This window comes from Astatotilapia calliptera, chromosome 5 (genome assembly GCF_900246225.1).
Source record: "Astatotilapia calliptera chromosome 5, fAstCal1.2, whole genome shotgun sequence".
Classification (NCBI taxonomy): Eukaryota; Metazoa; Chordata; class Actinopteri; order Cichliformes; family Cichlidae; genus Astatotilapia; species Astatotilapia calliptera.
The window spans coordinates 27,044,286-27,069,299 of NC_039306.1; the positions used below are offsets into that span (position 1 = coordinate 27,044,286).

Sequence of the window (25,014 nt, forward strand, 5' to 3'; positions counted from 1 at the left end):
AGACATAATCAGTCAGTGGTAGATGCTACAACAGGCCAAGCTGACCATTAATAAAATCAGTACATTTTGATGTAAAAATTTAACCTTAATGGCCAATTCGTTTTCCCATTGCCTTATTCATCAAATACTATAATTAACTTAGAGGGCTAAGTTTGGTCATTATTAATGTATTTTTTTCACCCTACGAAGCAGAAATGAAACCATTTTCACTAAAGGTATTTCCTTTACATATTTGTGTGTATTATTGTAGGGTTCTTGCAATATGAGGCAACTGATATGAGGTGGCTGATGTGATTATATATATATAAATAAAATTGAATCTCATGTTGGCGCGTAAGTGAAACTAGCCCCGTTTAAAAATGGATATCTGCAGATTAGGCTCGACAGTGAAAGGTTTGTTGCTAAACATCCAGTTCTTTCAGTAGGTGTTGCAGACTTTGTGTTAACATTTTGACTTAAAGCTGCCTCTTAAATCACAGCATTTTTCAGCTCTTGATATAAAATTAGGAATTTCTTGTCAGTGTCAATAAAAATAAATACTGTACCCATCACACCGAGTAATATTAGGGTTAAGGGTTAACTCAGTACTAACACTACCAAAAATAGTCGCTTTCCATTCTTTATACCTTTCAATACTTCAACAACACCAGTGAATGAATGGTGCAAAGGGTTCGATATTGACTGGAAATCTTTCAAGAGCAGGAGTGCCTGATCCTTAAGGTAACCACAACCCATAGTCAATTATTTGGCACCACAGCACCAGCATTAGTTATTGAGAGGTGAGCTGTACATGTGTGTCAGATCATCGTGACTTTAAAGAAGCAGAGAAAACGTGGACGCACAAATTGTACTTAGAGATGGGATGTATGCTGACAAGAGGTTAAAATCTCAAGCACTTTATTAGGTTTGAACAGTATCTTGCTTAGAAAGGCCATTTGGCATTATATAATTATATATAATTTTATCATATATAATTATATATACATATATTCAAATGTTGAATAACAAAAAAAACACAAGAAACAAACTTAGGCAAAATAAAAAATAGGATTTGCTTAAGACAATCATACCAAATTAAAAAATGGCCGAAACACATCTGTAATACATTTGAAAATGGTCCCGATACAGTTCAATATACATCTTTAAAAAAAAATTACAGGAGGGAATAGAAAATAAAATAAGCAAGGCAGCAGACAGGAATGAATTATAAATAACCTTACATTATGTACAAAAGCGGAGAGGGTGTTGACCACTGGGAGGAATGGTTCAAGAGGGAAAGTGAAGGATAAAAAGGAAGCAACAAGTGAGCGGAGATGAATAGGAGACAAAGAGAAGGTGATGAGAAGAGAAAAGTTGGGCAACAGTTTTCTGCTGTCTCCCTTTCTAGAAATGGAGACCGTGGATTGAGTTTCATAAGGGCATTCAAAACGCTCCAGTGGGGGAAAACTCCTGGAATAAAGGGATAAAACAAGGGTAACTGGTTTCCCTTGGTGGTAAAGGATGCAAATCCTATTTCTGTGTTTTAGTTCTACATTCGGGGTACCAACACTTGATTACTAGTCATGGATCCCACGTTCAGCTGATATGGAATGAAATTAAAATACTATGCATTTGAAAAAAAATAAAATAAAGGTGTCAATGTTAGTTTGATGTACACAAGCACGAAATCCACAAATATACAACTACAGGGAATGTGAAAGAATAACTGACCCACACTTGGTTCTGGCTCCCTCAATTTGTCACACAAAAAGGATTTGTCATTGGTCAACAGGTGAAACATGAGGAAATGCATGCGAGTTAAGAAAACTCCAGGGATGATTCATTTGTTTTGAAAACCTACCCGTGAGGCACTTCATCAGTTCACTTATAATAACAAAATTAACAAAATATTGGGTCTCACAGTTTGGCACAGTGTCATGTTTTGTGGTCAAATTGCAGTGAGACATGATCACATGATTGAAACGTGCACAACAAACCCCTGTAATTTAAGAACAGACAGTAACGCTAAGCATCCCCTCTTCTATAACCTGATGAAACACCCAGTGAGTGTCAATGTAAATAAATGAAAAACATAATGGAACCTAACCAATCGTGTTAGCACTTGTGATGCTTTGGAACAAAAAGACCTGAAATGAAGAACATGACCCACTCACAGCCAACAGTGATTTGAGTGACTGGTCAGCTTAGCTGTCCGCTACTTTTAAGTAATCAGCCTAGGGCTTTGAGACCTGAAAACCCTTCAACAGATCAAACACAGTATAGTCACCATATTGTAAAAATCAAGGCCATATCTTTTTGACCTTAGCTCTCATTTGGTTCTGTACTTTTTAAGGGCTTTACATTTGGTGCAAAGAGTGCATAAGTGTTCAAACAATCAACATTGATGCGATCAACCCTTCTCAAAATTTATTATTTTTAAAAACGATATAGCCACTATCAGTTTGACACACTTGATTGTGCTCCTTCTTTTAATAAAATAAATTAAATAAAGGAGTGCTAATGTAATGTAGATTATACACAAGTATGGGTCTGTTTACAGTTAAAAGCTACAATAAGAAACACTGAACTAGCTGGAAAATTCTAAAAGAAGGAGAAAAAAAAAGATTAAATTTTTTATTACAGTCTTTTAAAATCCAGCTGTGGGATCATATCTGAATACCCTGACTTTGGTGGAAGCCAGTACCACTTGAAGGTGACACAGCTGCAGAGATCAACTCAAGTTGAATATGTTCAATTTGTAAATTTAAACATCCTGGCATCAGTCATTTCCTGAGCGGACTGACCTAAAACCCTGCGGTTAACAGACATCATTTATCTTTTATTACAATCAAAAAAGGGCATGGCCTCAATGTTGACCTTGGATTAAATAAAAACACTGTAGTTCAAGTCTGAGCGCCATCCTACGACATTCATTTAAAAAAAGCATTGCATGGCACATTTCCTCTTTTAAAGTAACAACAAATCCATTTTTGAGAGAAATTGTTAGCAACAGCATTCGAGTAAAAGAAAACATTCCTCAGTTATCAATATTCATGATGGGAATTAAAAAGGCATCGCTCTGAAGGAGTGACAGCGCAGTCTCGTGACCCGATGCCAAATATTTAAAAAAGAAAAGGAGGAAAAAAAGACAGTAAATCCCAGAAGGCTCAAAGGAAAACTATAAACCCAGACAGAAAGGAAATACAGTCTACAAAATTTAAAAAAAAAAATACTGAAGTGCTTATGTAAACAAAACAAATGCTGGGTATTGTTGATTTGTATGATGCAATAATGAGTTACTGTTTATGATTTGGCTCGCCAACATCATCAACATTACTGCTGATACCGTAACAGACCCTAGAACGTCATATAAGCCTTAATAAAACTACATGTCTTGAGTGTACGGGGCATATAAAATCTCAATGTTTTAATTAGTGATCCTTGGATAGCTCAAAAGTTTTGCTGTTCTGAACGTCTAAAGATGAAAGTCTCCAGACTCCAGAGCTACATACCCGACTAAGTGAAGGACTTTGGCACTTTGCAGACACGAGAAAGCGATGTGGAACCACGCCACAGCGCTCTCTGCCAGCTTGTGCTCCAGTTCAAACACACACAGACGCTCAAAGAATAATTAGCGGCTCCTGGTATTTAGGGTGTACGTTTACACGTATTAAAACCTGAGACTATGAGCTACATCAGAGATTCCGATCTCCAGTAATGAGCTACCTCTGAACCCCTGAAACCTAACAGAGAGAAACTGTAACTGGCTTGGAAAGCTGTTTTTTTTTTTTTTGCCAAATCGAGGCAACCGACCCAATGTAGAGAAAAACTGCTTGTGTGAATGTCTGAGGAGTGAAAAACAGTTCAGGGTCTGTGGGTGAATGTAGAAACTTCTGCTACCACACAAAGTTGCTACAGTGTGGCTCGGGCAAAGTTTAAAATGTTTTAGGTCTCTGTCCCCAAGGTGTTTACAAAAAATAAAAACAAATGGTTGTTGTACATTAGCCACCAAAGCATTAGATTTATAGTCATATATATTTATATATTTATACCAATAAAATACATTACAGGTGCCACCCTAAAATGCAGCCAAACTCAAAACTGTGTCTAAAACCATAATAATAAAATGCAACACAGTTAGGTATATATATACATATTGGGGAGGGGGGGTGAAGATGGAAAGCAAAATAGGGGTGAAGGGCTGTATTAACATCATTACAAAATATTCAAGAAGGCATCTCAGTTTTTTTCTCTGTCCAGCTGCACTGCCCTGTTCTGTCCTTTGGGAGGAGACCTCTTTTCCCTTTTCCTCCGGGCAGTTCAATCCCATCCACAGATCAAGCTGTGATGAGTTTTTTGTTGTTGTTTTTTCAAAGATCCATCAGATGGGGATACGCAGCTCTCTGCATGGCAACATACTGAATGTGTGTGCTCTGGAGCGTGTATATGCTTTTATGAAGTGCATGTGGATATCTATTCATCCATTCATCAATGGCAGGTCCCTACTTGAAGTTGGCATAGTCAGAAAAAGCATCAATGTATTCTTGAACCACTTTGTAGCAGAACTCGTACTGCTCCTGCAAAGGGGAGAGAGAAAAAAAAACAGCTACATCAGCTGGAGCTATCAATCTGTGACAGTTCAGTCACTGAAGTCATCGAGCCCACAATCTGAGAGGCACTGCGTACTCTCAGGCTAGCAGCTTGTCAATCAACCTGCTTTATCTCCCTTTTTGACTCTTGAAAATACTGACTTAGTTTTTACAGATGTCACAGAGCAAGAGAGCCAAGGGTCCCTTTTCTCATAGACCTCTACAGGACAACGGAGGCACTGGTCAATAGAAAGAATGTGGGTTTAATACTCTTCCACATTAGCTTCAGTTTTCAGACCCAGAAGCTACATACGCCCCTTTTCTACTAGGAACTGCAGTATTACCCACTCAGCTTGACTCGACTCAGTTTTTAGGGTTTTCCATTAAGCGTCTACAGCCAGCTGAGTCTGAACATTTGAAACACCTAAACAAGATCAATAAGAGCATCTTTCAAGGAAGTCAGTGTGATGAAAGCAAACTCTCCTCGTCAAAGACAAACTTGCTGCATAATGGGGCATTATAATAAATGAAAAGTTCAAGTTCAAGTGTAATAAGTCCTTACCAGTGTCTGCACCATGTGGGGTCTCTGCAGTCTGAGGCTCTTCACTGTCTGGAAGACATCCAGGATCCCTTCTGCTTTCACCCGCTCCAGAACTGTACTCAATGCACAGAAAGTCCCCGTCCGGCCAGCACCAGCACTGTAAACACAAACACAGCCAAAAATGCAAACCTCAGTATGCACGCTGGAGTCCGAGCCTGCAGAAATAACACATGCAAATAACATTTGTTTTGAGCGTACTTGCTAGAAACAAAAAAAGGGTAGGAACTGATCTGGGAGCAGTTAAAATATCATAAGGAAGAAGAGAACAATTAGTCTGAGCTGTTTTTTCCTGTGGTTTGTTTAGAGGAACAGTTTCCCAGCACCTACAATTGCAGGGCAGTTTAGAAGTGTACAACAGAAAAAAATGTAATTATATTAATGTTACGCATTTATCTCCGTAAATTTTGTTAGACTGGCACATACAAATTCAAAGGTTAGGGGTTTGTGTGTGTCTGTATTTTCTTACCTGCAGTGCACAGTGATTGGGTGGTTGCCAGATTGCTGCTGTTGTCTCTGCACTGCAGCAATTAAGTTGATCATGCCTTTACCATCAGTGGGGATGCCCACCTCTGGCCAGCCATGGAAATGGAATTGACGCACTACTCGAGTCTTGTTCTCCTGGAAAGATGGATGATAAAACAGATAATAAACAGATAATGTGTTTGTTCCATGTTAGAACTGCTCGGTTGTTTTATAGTATTTCATCATTTCATTGAGCCCTTTATTACCCTGGTGTTGGTGACCAAGAGGTCACGCACTGTGTAACTCTCGTTCTCTTCCTCTCTTTTAAGCTCAATTGTGATGTCTCCATGGGTCACTGCTGAATCACTGGGCCAATACTGAGCACATTTCTCCTATAGGACACAGGACATGGAAAAAAGTCAAATAAAGGTTGATGACATGTTAGAAGTCATAAAATACCAAGCAGATTTAAAATGTCAGACACATCTGAAATATATGCTAATTTTTATATTGTATATGTAGTACTTTAGTACTGCATCCATCTACTTGGAACACAGAGAGAACCTTTATTACACATTAATTACAAAAACTAAGGGAAAAAAATGAAACTGAACTGGTAACGCTGGAATCTTTATTTCTAATTCTGGCCTTTAAAAAGGGATTTACCGTTACTGTTGAGCTTTCCAAAAAAAAAAAAAAAAAAAAAAAAAGTTGCTTTTACTTGCTGGGAATAATTTATAGTGCAGTTAATAGAGATTCATGATAAAAACATGTCCACTGGCAAAATAACAGTTCTGCACATGTACTGCAATTTGTACAATGCAAGCCAGATGCACACATGCAGAAACACACCGTTTCACTTCACAATTCACCCCAGAATGCTCCGGTTTAAGATGTTTCTAATATCAAAGTAGTACAGTTATAGGTATCACTGAATTGAACAGTACATGTAAGATTTTATTTCGCAACAAATTGAGCGTTTAATGGAGATAAAACAGTTGACTGAAGTTGCCAGCCTGTCATATGTAATGTAATTAAAAGTGACCAGTGATAAGAGGGTCATTTCCTCACTTCCTATTCGCCACTGAACTGTCAAAATCCAGTTGATTCACAGTAGAAGAAATGATCTTTGAAAACGGAGACACCAGTGAGAGCGTGCACTCAAACTCTCGCACTCTCAGTTGCTGCTTTTTTAGCTTGCTGTGTAGTTTTGTGTTGTTTGTGCATAAGGCTTTATACTGTGAGAGAGACAGTCAACAGCAGTATGTGTGTGACATAATATTTGCTAGTGTCTCACAAGAGAAATGTGACGCCACAAGTAATACATTATACAAGACTGGTAGCATCCAGTTGGAATCAGTCCCGATATCAATATTCTATCTTTACCAGTTACTGATTCGGTATCTAATACCAGATCAATAACTGCACACACACAGACACACACAGAGACCTGGCCTCTCTCCTCCAGCTCAGTGAGCATGACTATGGAGCAGCTTCTCCACTCCCAGATCATCCTCCAGAAGTCCTCTATAGTGTGTTGCAGGGGCCCCTGGCTCGCCATATAAGCATCCTTCTGACGATAGCCCTGTTACCACAAGGAGGAAAGAGACAGGAGTGATGTCCACGGAGAAAAAGTTTAATGATGCAAAAAAAGAGAGAGAACAAGAGCGGAGGGAAAAAGGTAGATGTAAAAAAAAACGATCGATTGCACGCATTAATGAAATGAAATGCTCCACTCTAATCCGGACACTGTTACACTCACATCAATGAAGGAAGCATTGACATAGTCGGTGTTCTCCTCTCCTCGTTTGACTGGAATGATCACTCTGTTGAACTCGTCTGTTAGAATAAAGGAGAAGCATTTCTCTTGATTAATGGAAAAAGCTTTAAGCGTTTGCACAGGAGCATATGCATTAATAAATACGCTGTTTTTATGCATTACTAATTCATATAGGCGCCAAATAAAAACCCACACCGCACAACTAAAATAGCTCGACTCACATGGAATGATCTGCAGAACTCTGTTCTTCTTCATGTTGACAGGAAGGTTGCCCGTTCTCATCTTGTCATTTTGAATCTTGATGGATGTCAGTTTCTAGAAATTACAAGATAACAAGCAAAAGTTTAAATTACTTCGAACTTCACAATATTACTAGTAGGAACCTCAATTGATACAAAATAATGCAAAAAGGAGGGGAGTAACAGAGAATAATTTGTCTACGGAAGAACACATAAGCAGACCTTAAATTCAGCCTCCAGACCACTGCAGCCAGCTCCAGGTGAGGGCGCATAGAGTTTGGCCAAGTGGGATTCCAGTGAGGTCACCTCTAACTCTGTGTCTCCGTACAGATAGTGCTCTAACAGCGCTTGGAAGATAAAAACGTACTGCATCTGTGGGAGAGAGTGATGATTGTGCAGAGCAAGACGGAATAAAAGGAAATCGTGAATAAATGACTCCGATACAGAGTTTTGATAATTCAGTAGTTAGTGTCTAGGTTTTTGCTTCTGCATTATAATCATGAATCTACCGTTGGTGCTTTGTGTTGATACTCCACTTACATCTGTCTGAACCATTTGACAGCGTTGGGCTCTTATCCTGGTGACAAAGCCAAACACGTCCACCTTCTTTTCCGCGATCATCATGTCCAACATGGCATCGATCACAATAAAGGTACCAGTCCTCCCCACACCCGCACTGACAGAAGGAAACATGATCTTGTGAATTGCAAGTAGTGTGCAGAGAAATACATAACAAAAACACAGTGGGCGGCGTGAAGCACACCTACTTACCTGCAGTGAACAACAATGGGCCCAGCATACTGGGGGTTGCAGGCCTTGACCTTCTTTAGGAACTTGAGCATTCCAATAGGGGTGAAGGGCACCCCGAAGTCTGGCCAGCTGGTGAAATGGAACTGGGTGATGAGGCGCTGAGGCTTCTTCCCAGAAACATCTCCTACCTGAGACACAAACAACACACACCATAAAGTAAACCAGAATATATATTAAAAAAAAAACACACAACAAATTTCACAGTATGTACAGAACAGACTTTACACTGATAAACCAGGCATGGAAACGTATTCTGATAATAAACTTCAAAACAATGAGTAAAGCTCAACAGTTAAAGGACAAGCATGGTACCTGTTGGATGCAGAACTTGCGGATGGTGTAATCCACTAGAACCATTGTGTCTTCTACAGACACCCGAATGTTCCCATATGTCCAGCAGCCCTGGTCCGGCCAGTACTGAGCACACTTACACTAAAAAATACAGAGTGATTCGAGACAAAGCACATGCGTAAAGAAGTGCATGTAATGAAACACTCAGGTATTACAGTATTGCTGTAGGATTAACAGAACAAGTACAGTAGAGAAAACAAAGACAGGTTAAGTCATGCTGTGAAGGTCTTTGCATAAGGACTCATACAAGGGGGGCTTTAAAGGAGCACTCAATTTACCATCTTAACTATATTATGAATGTGGATACAAATGCAATCGTTCATATGTTAAAAAGCTGTTATAACATCACATAAATCAAATTAGCTCAAAAGAAGCATCATCATCATCATCATCATGTGTCCAGCTCTCTCACCTCTTTTCTCTCCTTCAGATTGGTCACCATGACTATTGTGACTGTGTTCTGCTCCCAGATCATACGCCAGAAGTCATTTACAGTTTCCTCCTTTGGCCCTGAGAGATTGAGACAGATGAAGCAATCAAGAAGCACAATCAGGTTTATTATTAGCGAACGACGGCACAGTTTGTTTCTGCCTGACTGCAACTGCCAGCCTCACCTTGAGCTGCAATAAACTTGTTCTTCTCTTGGTAACCCTGCAGAAGTAAAAGGCCGCGAGGACACATTAGCATGACACTGAATAAAATGTGATCGGTAAAAAGCAGAACTGTGGAAAAGAAGCTCAATGTATATACAAACATTTATAAATGAGGCATTAATAAAGTCAGAGTCTGGGACTCCCTCCAGAGATGAGAGATGCACCCTGGAGTGATCATCTGGGAGAGAAAGAATGACGCATGTTAATTCCACCTCAGTTTAATTGTGACTTTTTTCTTTTTGAAACTACGAGATCTGTTTTTTGTGTCAGTCAGTATCAGTCTGAGAGACGAGGTTTCACTTACATGGCAGGATATTCACATATCTGTTCTTTTCTTTATTCTCTTCCTTAGAGGCAGCGTCACACGTTGCCTGAATGGGGCAGACTGGCAGTGCCTAAAACAGGAGAAGAACAGACATATTTATAGACAGCAGAGATTTGCATCAGTGTGACCATAAAGATAATTTCCTGCTCTTTTTGCCAACTGAACCTAATGCACATCACAAACTCATTTAGTGTGACTGCACAGTATGGTCTGTGCATTGATCAGGATTCATCCTTATTTATTCACCACAGTTTAGCTGCCTACTTTATTTTAAAACACTTTTAAAAACCTATTTGTTGTCACTTAATTTCAGGTCTAGTTGAACAAAGTATCCTGGCTTTTATAATGCAAACAGTCTTATTTGCTTCTTTTATTTGGTTATAGTGTATGCTTATTTTTGATTTAGTGACTGTTATGTATAGTGTATACCTAATATAAACTGTACAGCATGTTGGTCAGCTGAGCTTGTTTAAAATGTGCTTTAGAAATAAACTCTCATTTTGTGCAAACAGGGTTAACTATTTAAGCCAGTGGCTCCTTAACCTTTTCTCTTCAACATTTCTTCTTCATGAAATGGAATCATCAGCCTTACATTTGTACTGCTACCACGTGGAGTGACTAACACGGCTCCTTACCCTTTAATCCATTACTTTTCCTACATTAAATGTAATTATGTAACAACTGAGTCTCATGTGGCTCTAAATTTACTGGAGACTGTGCCTCCAGAATTAGCCAAGTCTAAATATGACTTTTGAACTGTTACTTGTCCTTTAATACAAATATCTATACTTTTTCATTTAAAGTTTTTCATTCTGATTTACTAATTAAACCAACAGAGTTGCATGCTATCAAAGAGTGCTTGCTTGAGTGTGCCATACATTAAACTCCTCTCTGAAGAGCTTGTTGTCATCAGCCATGCGACGGTTCATTTCTTCCTCCAGCTTGTCCACGGGAAGCGGTGGGTACTTCCTGTTTGTACTGGGTGAGCGGGCCAATAGCGGCACACTCTGGAGTTCTGTAGCAATGAGTAGGAAGGGAGGAGGCAGGAGCGAGGAGAAGGGGAAGGAACGGGAGGGGTGAGACAGGTAGAGATAAACACATGGGTAAGAGCATGAGACTAGAGATGACTTACATCATGCAACACTGACTTCATCATTCACTGTCTTTTCTTGAAACGCACAGCAGAGGGCGATGTGAGTCAGCGCTGCAACATATAGGACTAACTGCAGCTCTGCTGATTAGGTAATCACAGTGAACAAAAGCTTCCTCCAGCAGTGAGCCAGGGAAATGTTATCAGTTGGGGAAGTAAGATCAATCTAAGCTTATCGGGGAAAAAACACTGACTAACAAGTCTGGTCAACCTGGCTGTGCATGTTTGCCCAAATGACCCAAATCAAATAAGCTCAGTATTTCACCGAGATTGTTGCCGTATCTGTCAACAAATACAAAGCACACACAAACACACAGTCACCCAGAGCTGACAAGGGATGCGCGATTGCTTTTACCTGTGTCGTCTGACCTGCCATTGGTCAGTCTGAAGGAGTTCGAATGGCTCCCTGCTTGTTTGTACTTCTTAAACCTGTCGATCAACAAAGATCAAAGTGCATTTTAACACAGATACACACTCTTACTTGATCTCGCTCTCTCACAAAAACACACTACTTTTGTCTCACAGCAGAATGGCAGTCAGTCATTGCCATGGTAACAGCAGCACCTCAGGCCCTCACCACAGGTCTCCGTGTCTGACAAACATCAACCGTAGTTTACCAACCTGAGCATGTAGAGGATTATGATGATGAAAATGATGACCAGCAGGGAGGACAGGGCCACCATCACGGCTATGATCGGCATGTCCCCAGCATCTTCGTCACCTACACGAGGCACAAAGGGAAAGGGCAGAATAACCGATAAATGCACAGAATTTTAGGGGGAGGGAGTCAACACCTGATCTGATTCAGTGCTTTGGTTAGATGCCAAATTCCAAAACCATTACTAAATTATTCTCGTGTTCTGGTGGGCCATAAAAGCATGTGCTGAACTTGCTAAATGTGAATGCTGATTAGCTTAACGTCCACATTTAACAGCAGACATGTTGTGTTCTTGGTGCACAAAATGTGTAGAAGAGTAATGTTACCAACACACCAAATATAACTGATGTCAAAGAATAGGTTGAGGCACTAAAGTTCTCTTTCGACATTCAAAAACTCAAAGCTGATTCACAACTTAACAGCTGGCAAATCAAACAACTGCCTTTACTGCCAGAGTTAAAAAAAAAAAAAAAAAGGAAAGCACAATCACGAGCAAATCCAAAATTTGTTGTATGTAAAGAATAAACACAATAGCACGTTGTTACATGTAATACTACAGTGAAGTTCTCAGTGGTTCAGGGGGAAATTAGGCTAACTCATAAGAGAGCAGAATAGCTAATGCCCCCTTGTTTATAGAGGGTGACAATCTTTATATCTACAAAAACAAGCAAGGACATTTTCACAGGACTCTATGCTGTCCAGCAGTGAGCAGCCAGGAGCTGCTAATTAAAAGCGCTTTATTAACTGATCATCAGCAAGTGTGACCAACTATATATAAGCAGAACATCTGACAGTTTGTTGGTCTGAAGCCACAATCTTCTCAGAAATAGATGTCTAATAAGCAGAGACCTTGCAAAAAAACCCCAAGAGCTACATCTCAGACTCTACTCGAGCCTCAATTAGCATGTTAAATGTTAAAGTTCATGACAACGCAAACAGAAAAAGAGTGAACCAGTACAGTTTGTTTGGAAAGGCTGCCAGGAGAAAGCCTCTTCTCTTTAAAAAGAACACGGCAGCACAGCTTAGCTTTGTAAAGTTGAATCTGAACAAACCACAAGACTCCTGGAACAATTTCCTTTGGAGAGATGACACTAAAGCCGAGATATTTGGTCATAGTGCAATGTTTGGACAAACAGGTTAATCAGCATTAACACCTAACAGCATAACTGTCAAGCACAGCAGTGGAGGGGTGAGGATTTGGACTTGTTTTGCAGCCACAGGACTATGAGCACCTTGCAGTCACTAAGTGAACCATGAACTCCTGTATAAGTATTCTGGAGTCAAATGTGAGGCCCTCTAACTGACAGCTAAAGCAGGTCCTCCTCTGTTGTCTGCCAACAGTGAGCTCGGACTCTTTCAACATCATCCTGCACTTTTCCCTTCCAGAATGGCCGTCCATGTTAATATTTCATTGCATGGCTTTAAGAAGGAAAAAGCCACAAATGGAGAGAGCAACAGGCTGTCCCTTAAGAATAAGCAGAAATCACAGTTTAACTGTGAAGGTCAAAAACTGGTTACACCCAAGATGACAGCACACACAGGATGATGGTATAAAACACTGAAACTTTAAAGAGGTTTGCTGTGAATTCAATCTGAATTATTAAGAGCAAATTTTAAGCACTTTTTACATATCAAGTCTCTACAAGCCTCTATCCTGCTGTGATGTTCGTGACTAGCAGGAAAGGATTGCAGTCACATTGCCAAGTTACCTGTTCTTCGTGATGTTACTGGGCTGTTACTTGACATTTTGTATACGTCACCACCATGTGCAAAAGTTACTATTTGAAGACCCTGTGGTCTTCTGGTGACCTTTCACTGCCACAGTTGGAACAAAAGACATGAGATTTGCCCTAACAACAAGGGTCGTTTGGTGTGCAAATAATGGCTGCCGTTTGTGTGTCGATGACTCGGCAGTAAGACACGTTAGGGCCAAACAAAAGGAGAGGATTTTCTAGAAACCTGCACTGTGGTGATCACAATGGAAAGACAACGTCAGCTCTTCTGCGGGCTAAATTCAAGAAAGTTCTCAACATTGCAGACAAACTATGCTGCAAAGAATGCATCATTTGACTTCTAGCTCTGTACACACTTTCTGGGAGAAGTATTTTGGAACGACGCCCAGTTGTGTTGCTTATTCCTCGCACAATTCCCAGGACTTTTCAGTGTTCCCCTTCGGACAATGTCTACATTGAACAGAACAAGAGCACAACAGGCTGTGAGTATCATGTGGAACTGACACAGCCTTGACGGATCTAATGCCATTTACAACTGCTTGCAACTTTCCACACAAAGCTCACAGACGGCCAGAGATAGACAATAGAGCAATTACATAACACCTGTGAACCCATGATGATTATGTCAGACATGCCCTATAGTGCTGTGTAGCCACATTTACATTGACCAGGACTCAAGGTAGATAGCTTGATGTGTATTGGAACCCCTATTGGAACATCTACAAACACATCAGGTATGTGTTGTTGTACCAAAAAAATCAATTAAATTAAAAAATGGTCAGCGGATGCTTTCATTATTCCATTTTTATTTCAGAGACTGGTAGGAGTGAAATTAAAAGAAGCAGACATTTTGTTATTCATTTATGAATCTAACAATTTTATGCTAAAGTAGAGATTTTCAAGTAAATTGGAAAGCACTCCCATTACCCTTCTAGCACCCTTCTACCCTTCTAGCAGTGCAGTTTTGCAAAATTAGGAGGTAATAAAAGACTTTTTTAAATACACAGAGCACCTTCTAATTCTAACTGTAAGTGATAGCTAGATGGAAAAATAAACTCAATGAACAAGAAGCCAACAGGACACAACGATCATGTTGCTACTGACAGTTTAATGCATCCAAGCCTGGTTTTAGATTAAACATCTTGTAACTGTGTGGCGCCATCGGGGTCTGTGGGCTACTCTTGGTTATGCTATTGTTGGTCAATTTTGTTGCCGTGCCGAAGACCGAAGTTATAACATACAAAAAGCTTCTTTTGTAGTGAAGTAAGCGCTTTTCTCCGGGCTTCTGATGTTTGCTTTATGTAGATGATTCTTTTTATTGCATGTTTCTCCTTGTGGTGAACTTTACTTCTCTTTGATGCAATCTTTGCCAGCGTTCAGCATTCGACTCGTGTGTAATGTCATCACATGTTTTATGGATGACTGAATGTTGCAAGTTACATATCTATAATTTTAGACTCTTCATAGGTAAATACCAAATACGTGCAATAGACTTAATTCATAGTCTAATACTACACTTCATATTCTGGAAAAAATAAATACAATCCAACCTGCTATTATTACACCATTATAATGATCTTCCAAATCAACCAGTGATGTTCGACAGTGACTGTTATACTTCTCTGTAATTTCGTAATATGAATAATTAATGTGAAAGAAAAGGTTGGTGGTCTCGTGTTTCACTTGCAGGGGTATTAGCAGGATTTTCAGCGCACAGACACGAAGCTAACACCAGAAATCTCCCAGGTTTCAGTCTGAAGCTGAACAAACATGCTGTTTATTTAACACAATAAAGGTTCTAATAAATCTCTAAGATTCTGAAGAAGAAAACTTTGTTATTATGTAAAAGTTTTTGGCAGTGAATGCGTGGATGAGTGGTCAAATGCAGGTATGTCACGTCAGGATATTTCCAGCACTGCGACAATGGAGTCTAAAAGCAGAAAAATGTTCAACCATCTAAAATATTAAAGATTGACTCTTGACCAGAAAGCGCACTTGCTTGCTGTTTTCAGCTTCTGCTTTTTTGCACAAGTAGAGCACAGCTAAAGGAAAAAAACACCTTGACACTGTGTTTATAAGTAATCCATGATCTTCATTTATTCATGGAGCTGTTCTAATCTAGTGTCGCTGTCTGGTCATATCCAAATTCCCTTATCCTCTTTTGTCTTCTTTTACTCTGCTTCAGGCAGGATCTGTTCACACATAAGAATAAAAATGTGTCGTAGACAATCTGATGCCAGGCAGAAGGCTCTAACTACAGGCATGAAAGCACCAAGAGGCAATTTATTCAGAAGGGACACACTCGCATGGACCTCCATAACACCATCATGGAGCAGAAGAGCTCTCTGATCTTACCCAAACAGTTTGAATAAGGTTTTAAAGTATAACGCAGATTACACAGTCGTCACATGATGATCAGCTGATATGGTTTCTGCTTAGTAACAGATAAAGCCAAACTGATCGAGAGAATAAAATCTAATCAGAAGTGACATATTTACTAAGGTATGAACTTTTAGAATTTAATAATTTCCTACACTTCTCTTAAGACTGAACATCTGCAGTGAAGGTGAAATTATTAACTTCTTAAACACAGCTTTACTCCACAGACAGCTGTGGTTGGGAGGCTCTCATCACTGGTCAGACGAGTTCTAATTTTTCTTCTTTCAGGGCTGCGAAAGTTTTAAAATATTTTTTATAATATATATGTTACATACTATGTTTTATAGCTACACGTTCAGAGATAAGAGATTCAGATGTAGATGGAGTCTTGATGCAATCTAACTGGATTATTTTATTTATATACAGTGTTTGGATAATATGAGAAATGACTCAAGAGCAGTTTCATTTGTAATTTAAGAGGTTTGACAAAAATATTGGATTCATTGTTTAGGAATTACAATCATTTTCACAAGGACTGATTTTAATACTTAATGTGTTTTCTGTATTATTGTAGGGTCAATATAAGGTGCCTTGAGGTGACTGTTGTTGGGATTTGGTGATAAATAAATAAAATTAAATAAATATGAATTGAAAATCTTTTGCCATAACTTATTACAATTACTGAAATAAGTCAGTAACTGTCTGTCTGGAACCCACAGGACGTCACAACATTCAGTGTTCCCTCCCTTTAACTACTCTGCTGGGCCTTTACAGCAGCCACCTCCAGTTGCTGCTTGTTTGTGGGTCTTTCTGCATTCAGTTTTGTCTTCAGTAACTGAAAAGCTTGCTCTGCTGGCTTGAGATCAGCTAACTGATTTGGCCATTGAAGAATATCCCTTTTCTTTGCCTTGAGAAACCCTTGGGTTACTTTCACAGAATGCTTTGGCTCATTATCCATTTGCACTCTGAAGCAAATGGATAATGAGTACAAATGGTACAAATTAAACTTGGTTTCATGTGTCCAGAGATTTTTCCAGCACTGTGCAGGCTCTTTTAGATGTCTAATCTAGCCTTGTTGTTCTTGAGTGTAATCAGGTGTTTGCACCTTGTTGTAAACCCTCTGTTTTTCCATTCAAGTCCTCTCTTGATTGTAGAAATGATCAACAGAGGTCTCCTTCACTTGCACTGACATCTCTCTGGACCACATTCAGTTCTTGTATAAAAAGATCTGTAATTCCTAAACAGCAGTTTTGAATTGTATTTACCGTATATAGTGCCCAACAAGCACCCCAAGGTGCTTTATACTATAAGGTATAGCTCCTACAATAATAGCGAGAAACCCTAACAGACCCCTATGAGCAAGATCTTGACAACAGTGGGAAGGAAAAACTCCCTTATAGCTGGAGGAACCAGCCTCAGGGAGGGGCAGCCAACTGCTGTGACCAGTTGGGGTGAGGTGGGGGAGCAGGAAAGGCACACTGTGGAAGACAGCCACTACAATCCAATTTTGATTGTTTGATTTAAAATCCTGTGGCAATGAAAAAACAACAACCCCAAAACAAAACAAACAAACAAACATGCCAACTGTGTCACTGATGGACCTAACTATAATTTATTTATTATAACATGAGAGGTTTTTTTTGTCATTTTCACCATTTTTCTCTGTTGGCTACGACAATGTATCAATCACGTGTGATCTGGGACCACCGGGCACCATCAAAAAATTTTTCTGAACTTAAAATTCATATTTATAAAAGCTCTTATATAAACCTTGATTTTAAATCCCACTAGTCTGGAATTTTGACTGACCAGCTTATTTGTTTAAGGCTTGTAAAATCGAAATCTGAAATGTTGTGTTTCTTGCCCCATCTGAGTACCTTTTAGGGAGGCCTCCTTGTACTCAGATGTCAGCACTAACCTTGACTACATTGTGCGTGTGAGTAGAGATGGGAACGATGGCAAAAACTACCATAAATTTACCTGAAAAAATAATAATCTGAAATCTTCCTTTCATCATCCTCAAACTATTTCACTATAATCTAAAAGGTTTATATGCAAGAAGAGAAAAAAACAATGATGTGTGCATCACTCACTATTAGGGGTGGATGTTGTTGTGGTTGTCGGAGTCGTTGCAGTCTCTGGAGATGTGGCTGAGGTCTCATCATCTCCTTCCGATATGCTAGGAGTAAGTGGAAGGTTGATGCTTGGTGGTGCCTGAGGGGTAGGAGGTGAAGCTAGCTGTACTGTGGGTGTTGAACTATTGAGTTCTGTGTCCTGATTACTATCTAGGCTTGTGTCTGTGGTAGCTGCTGCTTCTGCTGCTTTTGTTGTTGTCGTTGTCGTTGTCATCGTGGTTTTTGTTGTGATTGCTGCTGATGTAATGACAGCTTGGGCAAGCTTTGTGGGTGGGTGTGTAGGGTTTGATACTGGCACTCCATCCTTGAGGGAGGGTGCTGTAGATGGCTTTGTGGGTATGGTAGTAATATCTGGAGGACCTGTTGAAGAAAACAGTATGTAATTTTAACCTGTAAAAATGAGAACATAAAGGCATTTGAATTAAATGTGGAAATGGCTCATACCTGTGACAGGGGCAAGATCCTCGGCTGAGCCCCCCAGGGCTACACCAAGTAGCAGGAGCAGGGCGCACACACCCATTCTGCCCTACGTAAGTACACACACACACACACACACACACACACACACACACACACACACACACACACACACACACACACACGAGACAAAATCCTATTAGTGGAAAAAACAAAACTGAAAATGATTGATTTTTTTTTTTCAAAAGATAAAGGTTTGGTTGTTCTATAATCCATTATGTATTTTATAATCTTCCATCCTAATCCAACATGCTATTTGTTTGCAAAGAAAAAAAAACAAATAAAAACTTTGATGACGTGGGCTTGTGTGTGTTTACCTGAAGAAGCGTAGTTGGCATCAATCACTCATCCGCACAGCCTGGTCTGAAGAAAAAAAAAAGAAAAAAAGAACAGTTTAGAACGACAAGCAGATCCTTCCCCTCAATCATTTCCCTTCTTTTAAACTAAAAAACTGCAACATGTTTTGGTAATACTGCTTCCCCTATCATCCACCACGACATCCTGCCTCTGCTCTGCAAAGGCTGTTAAACAACCGTACGTAAACTAGTTATTTGTTTAAATTGCTATTTTTTTGTAATTCACAAACATGCTAGTTTTTTCACCTGTGCTCACTGTTTTTCATGCTTGAAGCCCCTTTCTCTGTATATACGAAGCAGCACTGAGCAGTGGAGAACTCAGCAAAGTGAAGGTAATGTTACAAACTTATTACCAAACTAAAAGTGCATTAAAATCGAATCTATGATGACAAAATGACAGGGGAGAATGACTCTTTCACATTCTCTTTGCTGCTGCTGTAAAGCTGATGGGATGAAGTGATAAAGCAGCAGTGCAGTGCTTACCACTGCCCCGTCACACAGGAAGGTTCTGGGTTTGCTCGTCAGCTGAGGCCTTTTTGTGTTAAGTTGGTGTGTTCTCTCTATGTGCCCGTGTGGGTTTTCACCGGGCATGTCTGCTTCCTTCTAGAGTCCAAAGACATGCCTGTTAGGTTAACTGGTGATTCCAAATTGGTTGTAGGTGTGGATTTGAGCATGAATGGTTGTCTGTCTCCTTGGTGATCTATCCAGGGAGTAACCCACCTCTTGCTTGATGTCACCTGGGACAAGCTCGAAAACCCCGGGGGCATGAGCTGAAGTTAAGAAATATTTTCATTGTTATCAGAAGCTAAATCTCAGCTGTCTAAATGAATGATTCAAAGAGAGCTGCAGTTAAAATGTTTTTACAGAACACTTTCTGCAGCTCGACACGGGGATAGTTTACTCCACTGAGGACAAACACGGTTACCTGTAATATCTGAAAAACTGTATTATTAGTATGTTTATTTCAGTGATACCATGTTCAGATCTGTGTACAGTTGTGTTTAAAAGAAAGCTTTCACAGCACTCTGTCTTGTCAAAAACTCAGTGCACCCTTACTGCTTCCATAGGAATAAAGAGAGTAAGTAATTCCTAATCAGATGAAGTTGATTATCTGAGGATCAATAAGCATGACCACCTTCAAAAAAGCTGATTTTGGCAGTTTAAATGACTGGCGCATTTAGAGTTGTTTTAACACAACGCTACAGTCTTCCCAAGAGTGGACGTCCCAGCAAATTCACCCCAAGGCCAGACTGAGCAGTGCAAAATTACAGGCAGAGAAACTGCAAAAAACCCAGCGCTACATCTCTGAAGCTACGGGCGGAGGTAACATTGCACATAAAAGTTTGCGTACTTGTACGAACATATGATCTTGTTTGGAAGGGTCGCCAGAAGAAAGTCGGTTCTTGCTAAAAAGAACATTGTAGGCTTGCAAAGTTGCAAGATGTCTGGAGCAATGTCCTTTGGACAGATGAGAGCAAAAGCTGAGATGTTTGGCTATCATGCACTGTGCCACATTTGGTAAAAATCACATAACAAGTGTCAAACCGGTGGTGGAGGGGTGATCATTTGGACTTCTTTTACCTGTAAGGTTAAGCCAGAACTCCTCTGTACTTTGACAAAGTATTCTAGAGTCAAATTTGAAGTTACCCGACTCAAAATTGGGCCGTGCAACAGGACTATGATCCCAAACACAGCAGCAAATCTCTGACAGAATAACAGAAAAAGAAAAAAATCAGTGTTGCAATGGCTCAGTCAAAGCCTACACGTTAAAAGAGTTGCGCATAAACAAAAGCTCACAAACCTCAATGAACTGAAGCAACACTGTAAAGACGAATGGACCAAAACTCCCCCGCAACAATGTGAGAAACCGATAACATCACACAGAAAATGATTACATCAAGCTGTTACTGCTGGTTCTACAAGTTATTGAATCATAGGGTGGAGTGGACTCTGTGCAGTCAGTTGAGCATTCAAAAACTAAGCAGGATTGATGCTGAATTGGTGTCACACTTTAATTCTTGCTACAAATGTTCTCAAACTGAATACTGAGTGAACGGTGAATAAAAGGCCAGAATGCAGACAGATGTGAAGAAGGCAGAGGCCGAGTGGTTGGTTGGGTCGACTGTCATTCTTCTGCGTTATCGCAGAGACTGACTGAGCTGTGATAATCTCTGAATCTAATCCCACGGTCTTGACCTTTGAATAATCCAGCCCATCTGCCTGTGCTTACAGAGATACTTGTACCAGCCAACAGAGCCAAACACTGCAGCGCTACCACACAAACCACCGCTTTAAATCACAGATTATTGCATCACAGGGCAGAGAATAAATTGGGCTCTAAAAGCTATAATTGAGCCAGTTGCCAATATTCTGCTGTTTTGAACTAAGCTCATTCATTGCAGTACTTACATTCTGGTTTGAGCACACCACTCTGGCTACAGTTAAAAATGGGACATGATAAGCAAGTAATGCGGTCAATGTGGATGCTATTAATCTACAAATCCACTTGTTGCTCTCCCTTTCTCACTTTCAACCAACTACTTAGCCAACAAATGCCTGCTTTCAGGAAAAAAAACGATCCAAAGAAAAGCTATATCACATGTTAAATTATGTCACTTATAACTCAAAGAGCATATCCTGTCTGGTCAAGTAGTCAGAAAAACAAAACTCCCTGTTAATACATCTTTGACCTAAGCCCATAAACACTACCTTACCCTGTTCTCCTCCAGTACTCAAAAAAGAGCCTTCAAATATAGCAGACAGGATGATTGATACCAGTCTGTGTGAAGCAGCGTTCTACCAGATCAATTTGATGAGATGCACTAAGATTAGTAATGTACTCGTGACTAATTGCTTTCTGTATGCTATCCACCGAGGCTGCATGACGTGTCACTGTGCTGGTGTAAGTGATATATGCCAGTCCTGCTGCTAACCTCACTTCACAGATGCTGCAGGTGCCTGAGAGGTTTTTATCTAGAGGCAGTGTAGCTGCAGGACTACAATAGCCTAAGGTGACATTTTAATGTATTTTAGCCTCTTGAGCAGTTGTTCCAGTGTGTAGGTGTAAATGCATGCAATTCGTTCTCAGAAGACTCATGTGTTGGTAGAAGACATCATTAATTTAACACGCACTGGGAAAGAGCTTCTATTTGTGCCACTTTTAGATTCTATGCAGGCAGAGCTATTTATTAAAAAGATATGCTAGGTGATGGACAGGGTTGGTGTCCTTACTCAAAAACAGTAATGCATTACAAATTACTTGTTACTTTTTTTTAAAAAGTAATGCAGTATGTTAATGAATCATTTGTTACAATACTCATTATGTTATTTTTGTATTAAGGCCTTTATACACATGCAAATATTTCACAATGTGTTCAGTTGGTAAGGGCCTAGATAATTACTAGTTAAGAATATAAGGCTTAGACTACAATCCTCCCTATTAACACAAATCCCTATGCTAAAGAGGAGATAAATATAATTATTTTCGTGTTTAAGTTGGACCACAATGCTGAAAACACAAAGCAGTTGAAAACCAGAGCAAAAAGACTACTCGTAATTCTACTGTAGATATATGTACAGGTAGGTATAGGAATAATACTACAAGACTGAGTGATCTTCACTGCCTTTGTTACCTGTTGAAGGCCAGACTGGCTGCTGGGCTGGGGTTGGCATGCACTCAGCTTTAGCATCACTCTGGACTGTTTGCTAGATTTGTGTCACCATGCCGTCAGTGCAGATGCTTGCAAAGAGCTGCTGTTGTGTCAACACTATAATGCTGTTGTTTCTGTCCTGGATGCAGTTTGCACTTTAGCGTCTCGTTCTTCTCCTTTCATACGCTAAAAATAAGAGTAACGTCCACAACGTCACTTTCAGTTTAAGGTAACACTTTACTTTGGAATGTGTTACCTTAAACACTGTAATTTACACTCAAATGAGGATGCAGGAGCCAAAGTGCTTTTAGTGTTCAATTAATTAGCTGTGTACTTGAATTAATAAAGAGGACACTGCAGCTTAAATTAGTCAGTCATGTGGTGCCTTGACAAGACACTAATGTCTCAAAATGTCTGATAAACATCGTCTTACTGTAACACCATTACTGACAACGTGTGACAAGCTCCTGCTTAAAACAAAACGCAGCAGCTCACCACTCCTATTTGATTTGATATTTCACAAACACATTTGACTGACAAAGCATTTTTTAATTCTCAGTCTGCCTTCTTTAGAGCCAGCCTGCTGCTCAGCAGTAAATATCTTTCCAACAGTTTCATCATACTATTCCCTGCAGAGGCAACATGTACATACACATACACATCTATTAGAGAATGAATAGCGCAAAAGGTAGTCATGCAGTTCCTGCTCGCCTTACTTTGGGCTTGTGTTGTGCAGCCATGTGAGTATTTTTCAGACAAGGCAGAGCACTTAGAGCTAGCCCTTTACAGTGGCCACTGTTTGGAAGAGCTGTCCTACAGCAAAGTGAAAGCCGCCACAGCTTCCTTAAGACTATGACACGCAACATAAAATCAATAGATTGACTGGTGGGAATAAAAATACAACGCAGAAATGTGTCAGCACACCCTCTTCCTTTTTAACTCCATTAAATAATGGGATGTTTTTTTTTACTCTTTTAAAAGATATACTTTTGATTTAGCTTTAGAAATAAAAGAACTATGAGAACCAACTGCACTGGCTGGAATGATCCTTAGATAAAAAGGACTTTGTTTTAAAAAAGTATCAATAAACTGACTTTTTCCACTCGGACTACATTTTTTAATTATTCTCTGACTAGTCGAATATTGCATGTTTTCTTATCAACATTAGGCATTTCTAATTATGTGTCATATGAGACAAAATGAGTCTGGGGCAGAAAAACTTTGGCCTCCACAGAATGCTGAGCACCCATGTGTGCCGGCACACGCCCAGATTAAATTTAGATTGACTCGATATGAAAACTTTCAGGTCTGAGAACTTCAATCAGAGCACTATTTCATAGAACAAACGAACAGTTTGGCACCAACGCTCCTTACGCAACGTTAGCTGCTAGAACATTAGCCTTGGAGAGAGAGAGATGTAATGTTGATGAAATGGACAAATTTGTAGTTAGGAAACTGAAATCCACTAGTTCCAGTTCCACCAGTGCTCATCAGTTAACACTGACAGATAACACAAAAGAAGAGAATGACTTGTATAAAACTAGCTGAGAAATTAAATTTCTCTACATAGCTTTAAACTCCATGAAAAAAAGTGTCCTCTGAGATCTGTGCTACAGCTATAAATATGAGTACCCTGCTTCTATTATCAACACATGATCAAGGTTTGTAAGATGGTAGCTTTTGTGTAAGATGGCTTTTCAAGTTGCTGCTGCTAGCATTGTTCCTTCTATGTCTGCTAGAATAGCTTTGTTGGCTACATTATTCTGTCTTCAGTGTCAAGGATTGGCGATTTGAATGAAACCAGATGCACAGTTCAATTTGATCCAGTTGCTAAACCTGTATGCTAAGGATATACCAGAGTTGCAGTCATGGCTAATTTGTAAGGATAGCAAGTGAGTCTCTCATGATATCCTAAACGTGTTTACTGAAATTATGTCCCGTGATGTTTTGAGAATGCTAATTAAATAAAGTCTCCAGAGTATTTCTCTGTGATTATGGAACAGACAGCTGACATTGCAGTCAAAGAGCAGGTGTCACATTTTGTGAGTAAAAAATTGGGGGTAGAAGAAACCAAAAACCAATACCCTTTTAGTTGTTTAAGATAACCTTATAGATTCTTAATGGCAGCCAGCAAATGTAGGGGACAGTGCTATGACGGTACATAAAATATCTTGTATTTAAAACTGATGAGCATGTTCTTTGGGGTTGTAATCAGGTGACTTATTTGGCCACTTAATATCTCATTCCTTTGTTTTGGGTCACTATCTATTTGCTAGTGCTGTGCAATCAGTCTGGCTTAATCTAAGCAGAGAGCATAACCCTGTACACTTCTGAATTCATTCTGCTTCTTCTATCAGCAGTCACATCATCAACGCACAGTAGTACCACAGTAGCGGTAGTGCCAGCCATACATGCTTAAATGGAAGAAAATGGATGGATGGAAGAACTGTGCCAGCTGTTTAAGATATTTATCTACAAAGTTTAATCTGGCCTTCCTGTTCTTGAGTCTTTTTTCTTTTGCACCTACCGGTAGTTAGAAACACTTTGTATTTACATTCATGAAGGCACCTCTTAGCTTGGTCAAGACTTGGTCAGATGTTGTGAAATTATTTTTTTTAACAATGGAAATAATTCAGTCATCATGCACTTTAGTCATCTTATATGGCCTTTCAGACCTTTTGGTGCTG

General features: G+C 39.7%; 1 protein-coding gene across 2 annotated transcripts in view; it reads right to left on the minus strand.

Moving 5' to 3' along the window:
- Positions 1-2,600: 2,600 nt before the first annotated feature.
- Positions 2,601-25,014, minus strand: part of ptpra (protein tyrosine phosphatase receptor type A) — a 29,492-nt gene continuing 7,078 nt past the window's right edge. The window contains exons 2-22 of one of the 2 annotated variants that reach the window (XM_026168588.1): positions 18,639-18,684; positions 18,289-18,365; positions 17,803-18,204; positions 11,561-11,660; positions 11,295-11,368; positions 10,668-10,804; positions 9,769-9,859; positions 9,566-9,642; positions 9,426-9,462; positions 9,224-9,321; positions 8,773-8,892; positions 8,422-8,588; positions 8,191-8,326; positions 7,873-8,022; positions 7,633-7,726; positions 7,394-7,470; positions 7,082-7,216; positions 5,898-6,023; positions 5,636-5,787; positions 5,131-5,266; positions 2,601-4,556 (exon numbers count right to left, since the gene is read on the minus strand). In XM_026168588.1, the coding sequence (XP_026024373.1) occupies positions 4,482-4,556; positions 5,131-5,266; positions 5,636-5,787; positions 5,898-6,023; positions 7,082-7,216; positions 7,394-7,470; positions 7,633-7,726; positions 7,873-8,022; positions 8,191-8,326; positions 8,422-8,588; positions 8,773-8,892; positions 9,224-9,321; positions 9,426-9,462; positions 9,566-9,642; positions 9,769-9,859; positions 10,668-10,804; positions 11,295-11,368; positions 11,561-11,660; positions 17,803-18,204; positions 18,289-18,364 (2,460 nt within the window). In that variant the 5' untranslated portion in view covers position 18,365; positions 18,639-18,684 and the 3' untranslated portion in view covers positions 2,601-4,481. Of the gene's footprint in view, positions 4,557-5,130; positions 5,267-5,635; positions 5,788-5,897; positions 6,024-7,081; positions 7,217-7,393; positions 7,471-7,632; positions 7,727-7,872; positions 8,023-8,190; positions 8,327-8,421; positions 8,589-8,772; positions 8,893-9,223; positions 9,322-9,425; positions 9,463-9,565; positions 9,643-9,768; positions 9,860-10,667; positions 10,805-11,294; positions 11,369-11,560; positions 11,661-17,802; positions 18,205-18,288; positions 18,371-18,638; positions 18,685-25,014 lie in introns of both variants that reach the window. The other variant, XM_026168587.1, reaches the window with a different exon arrangement.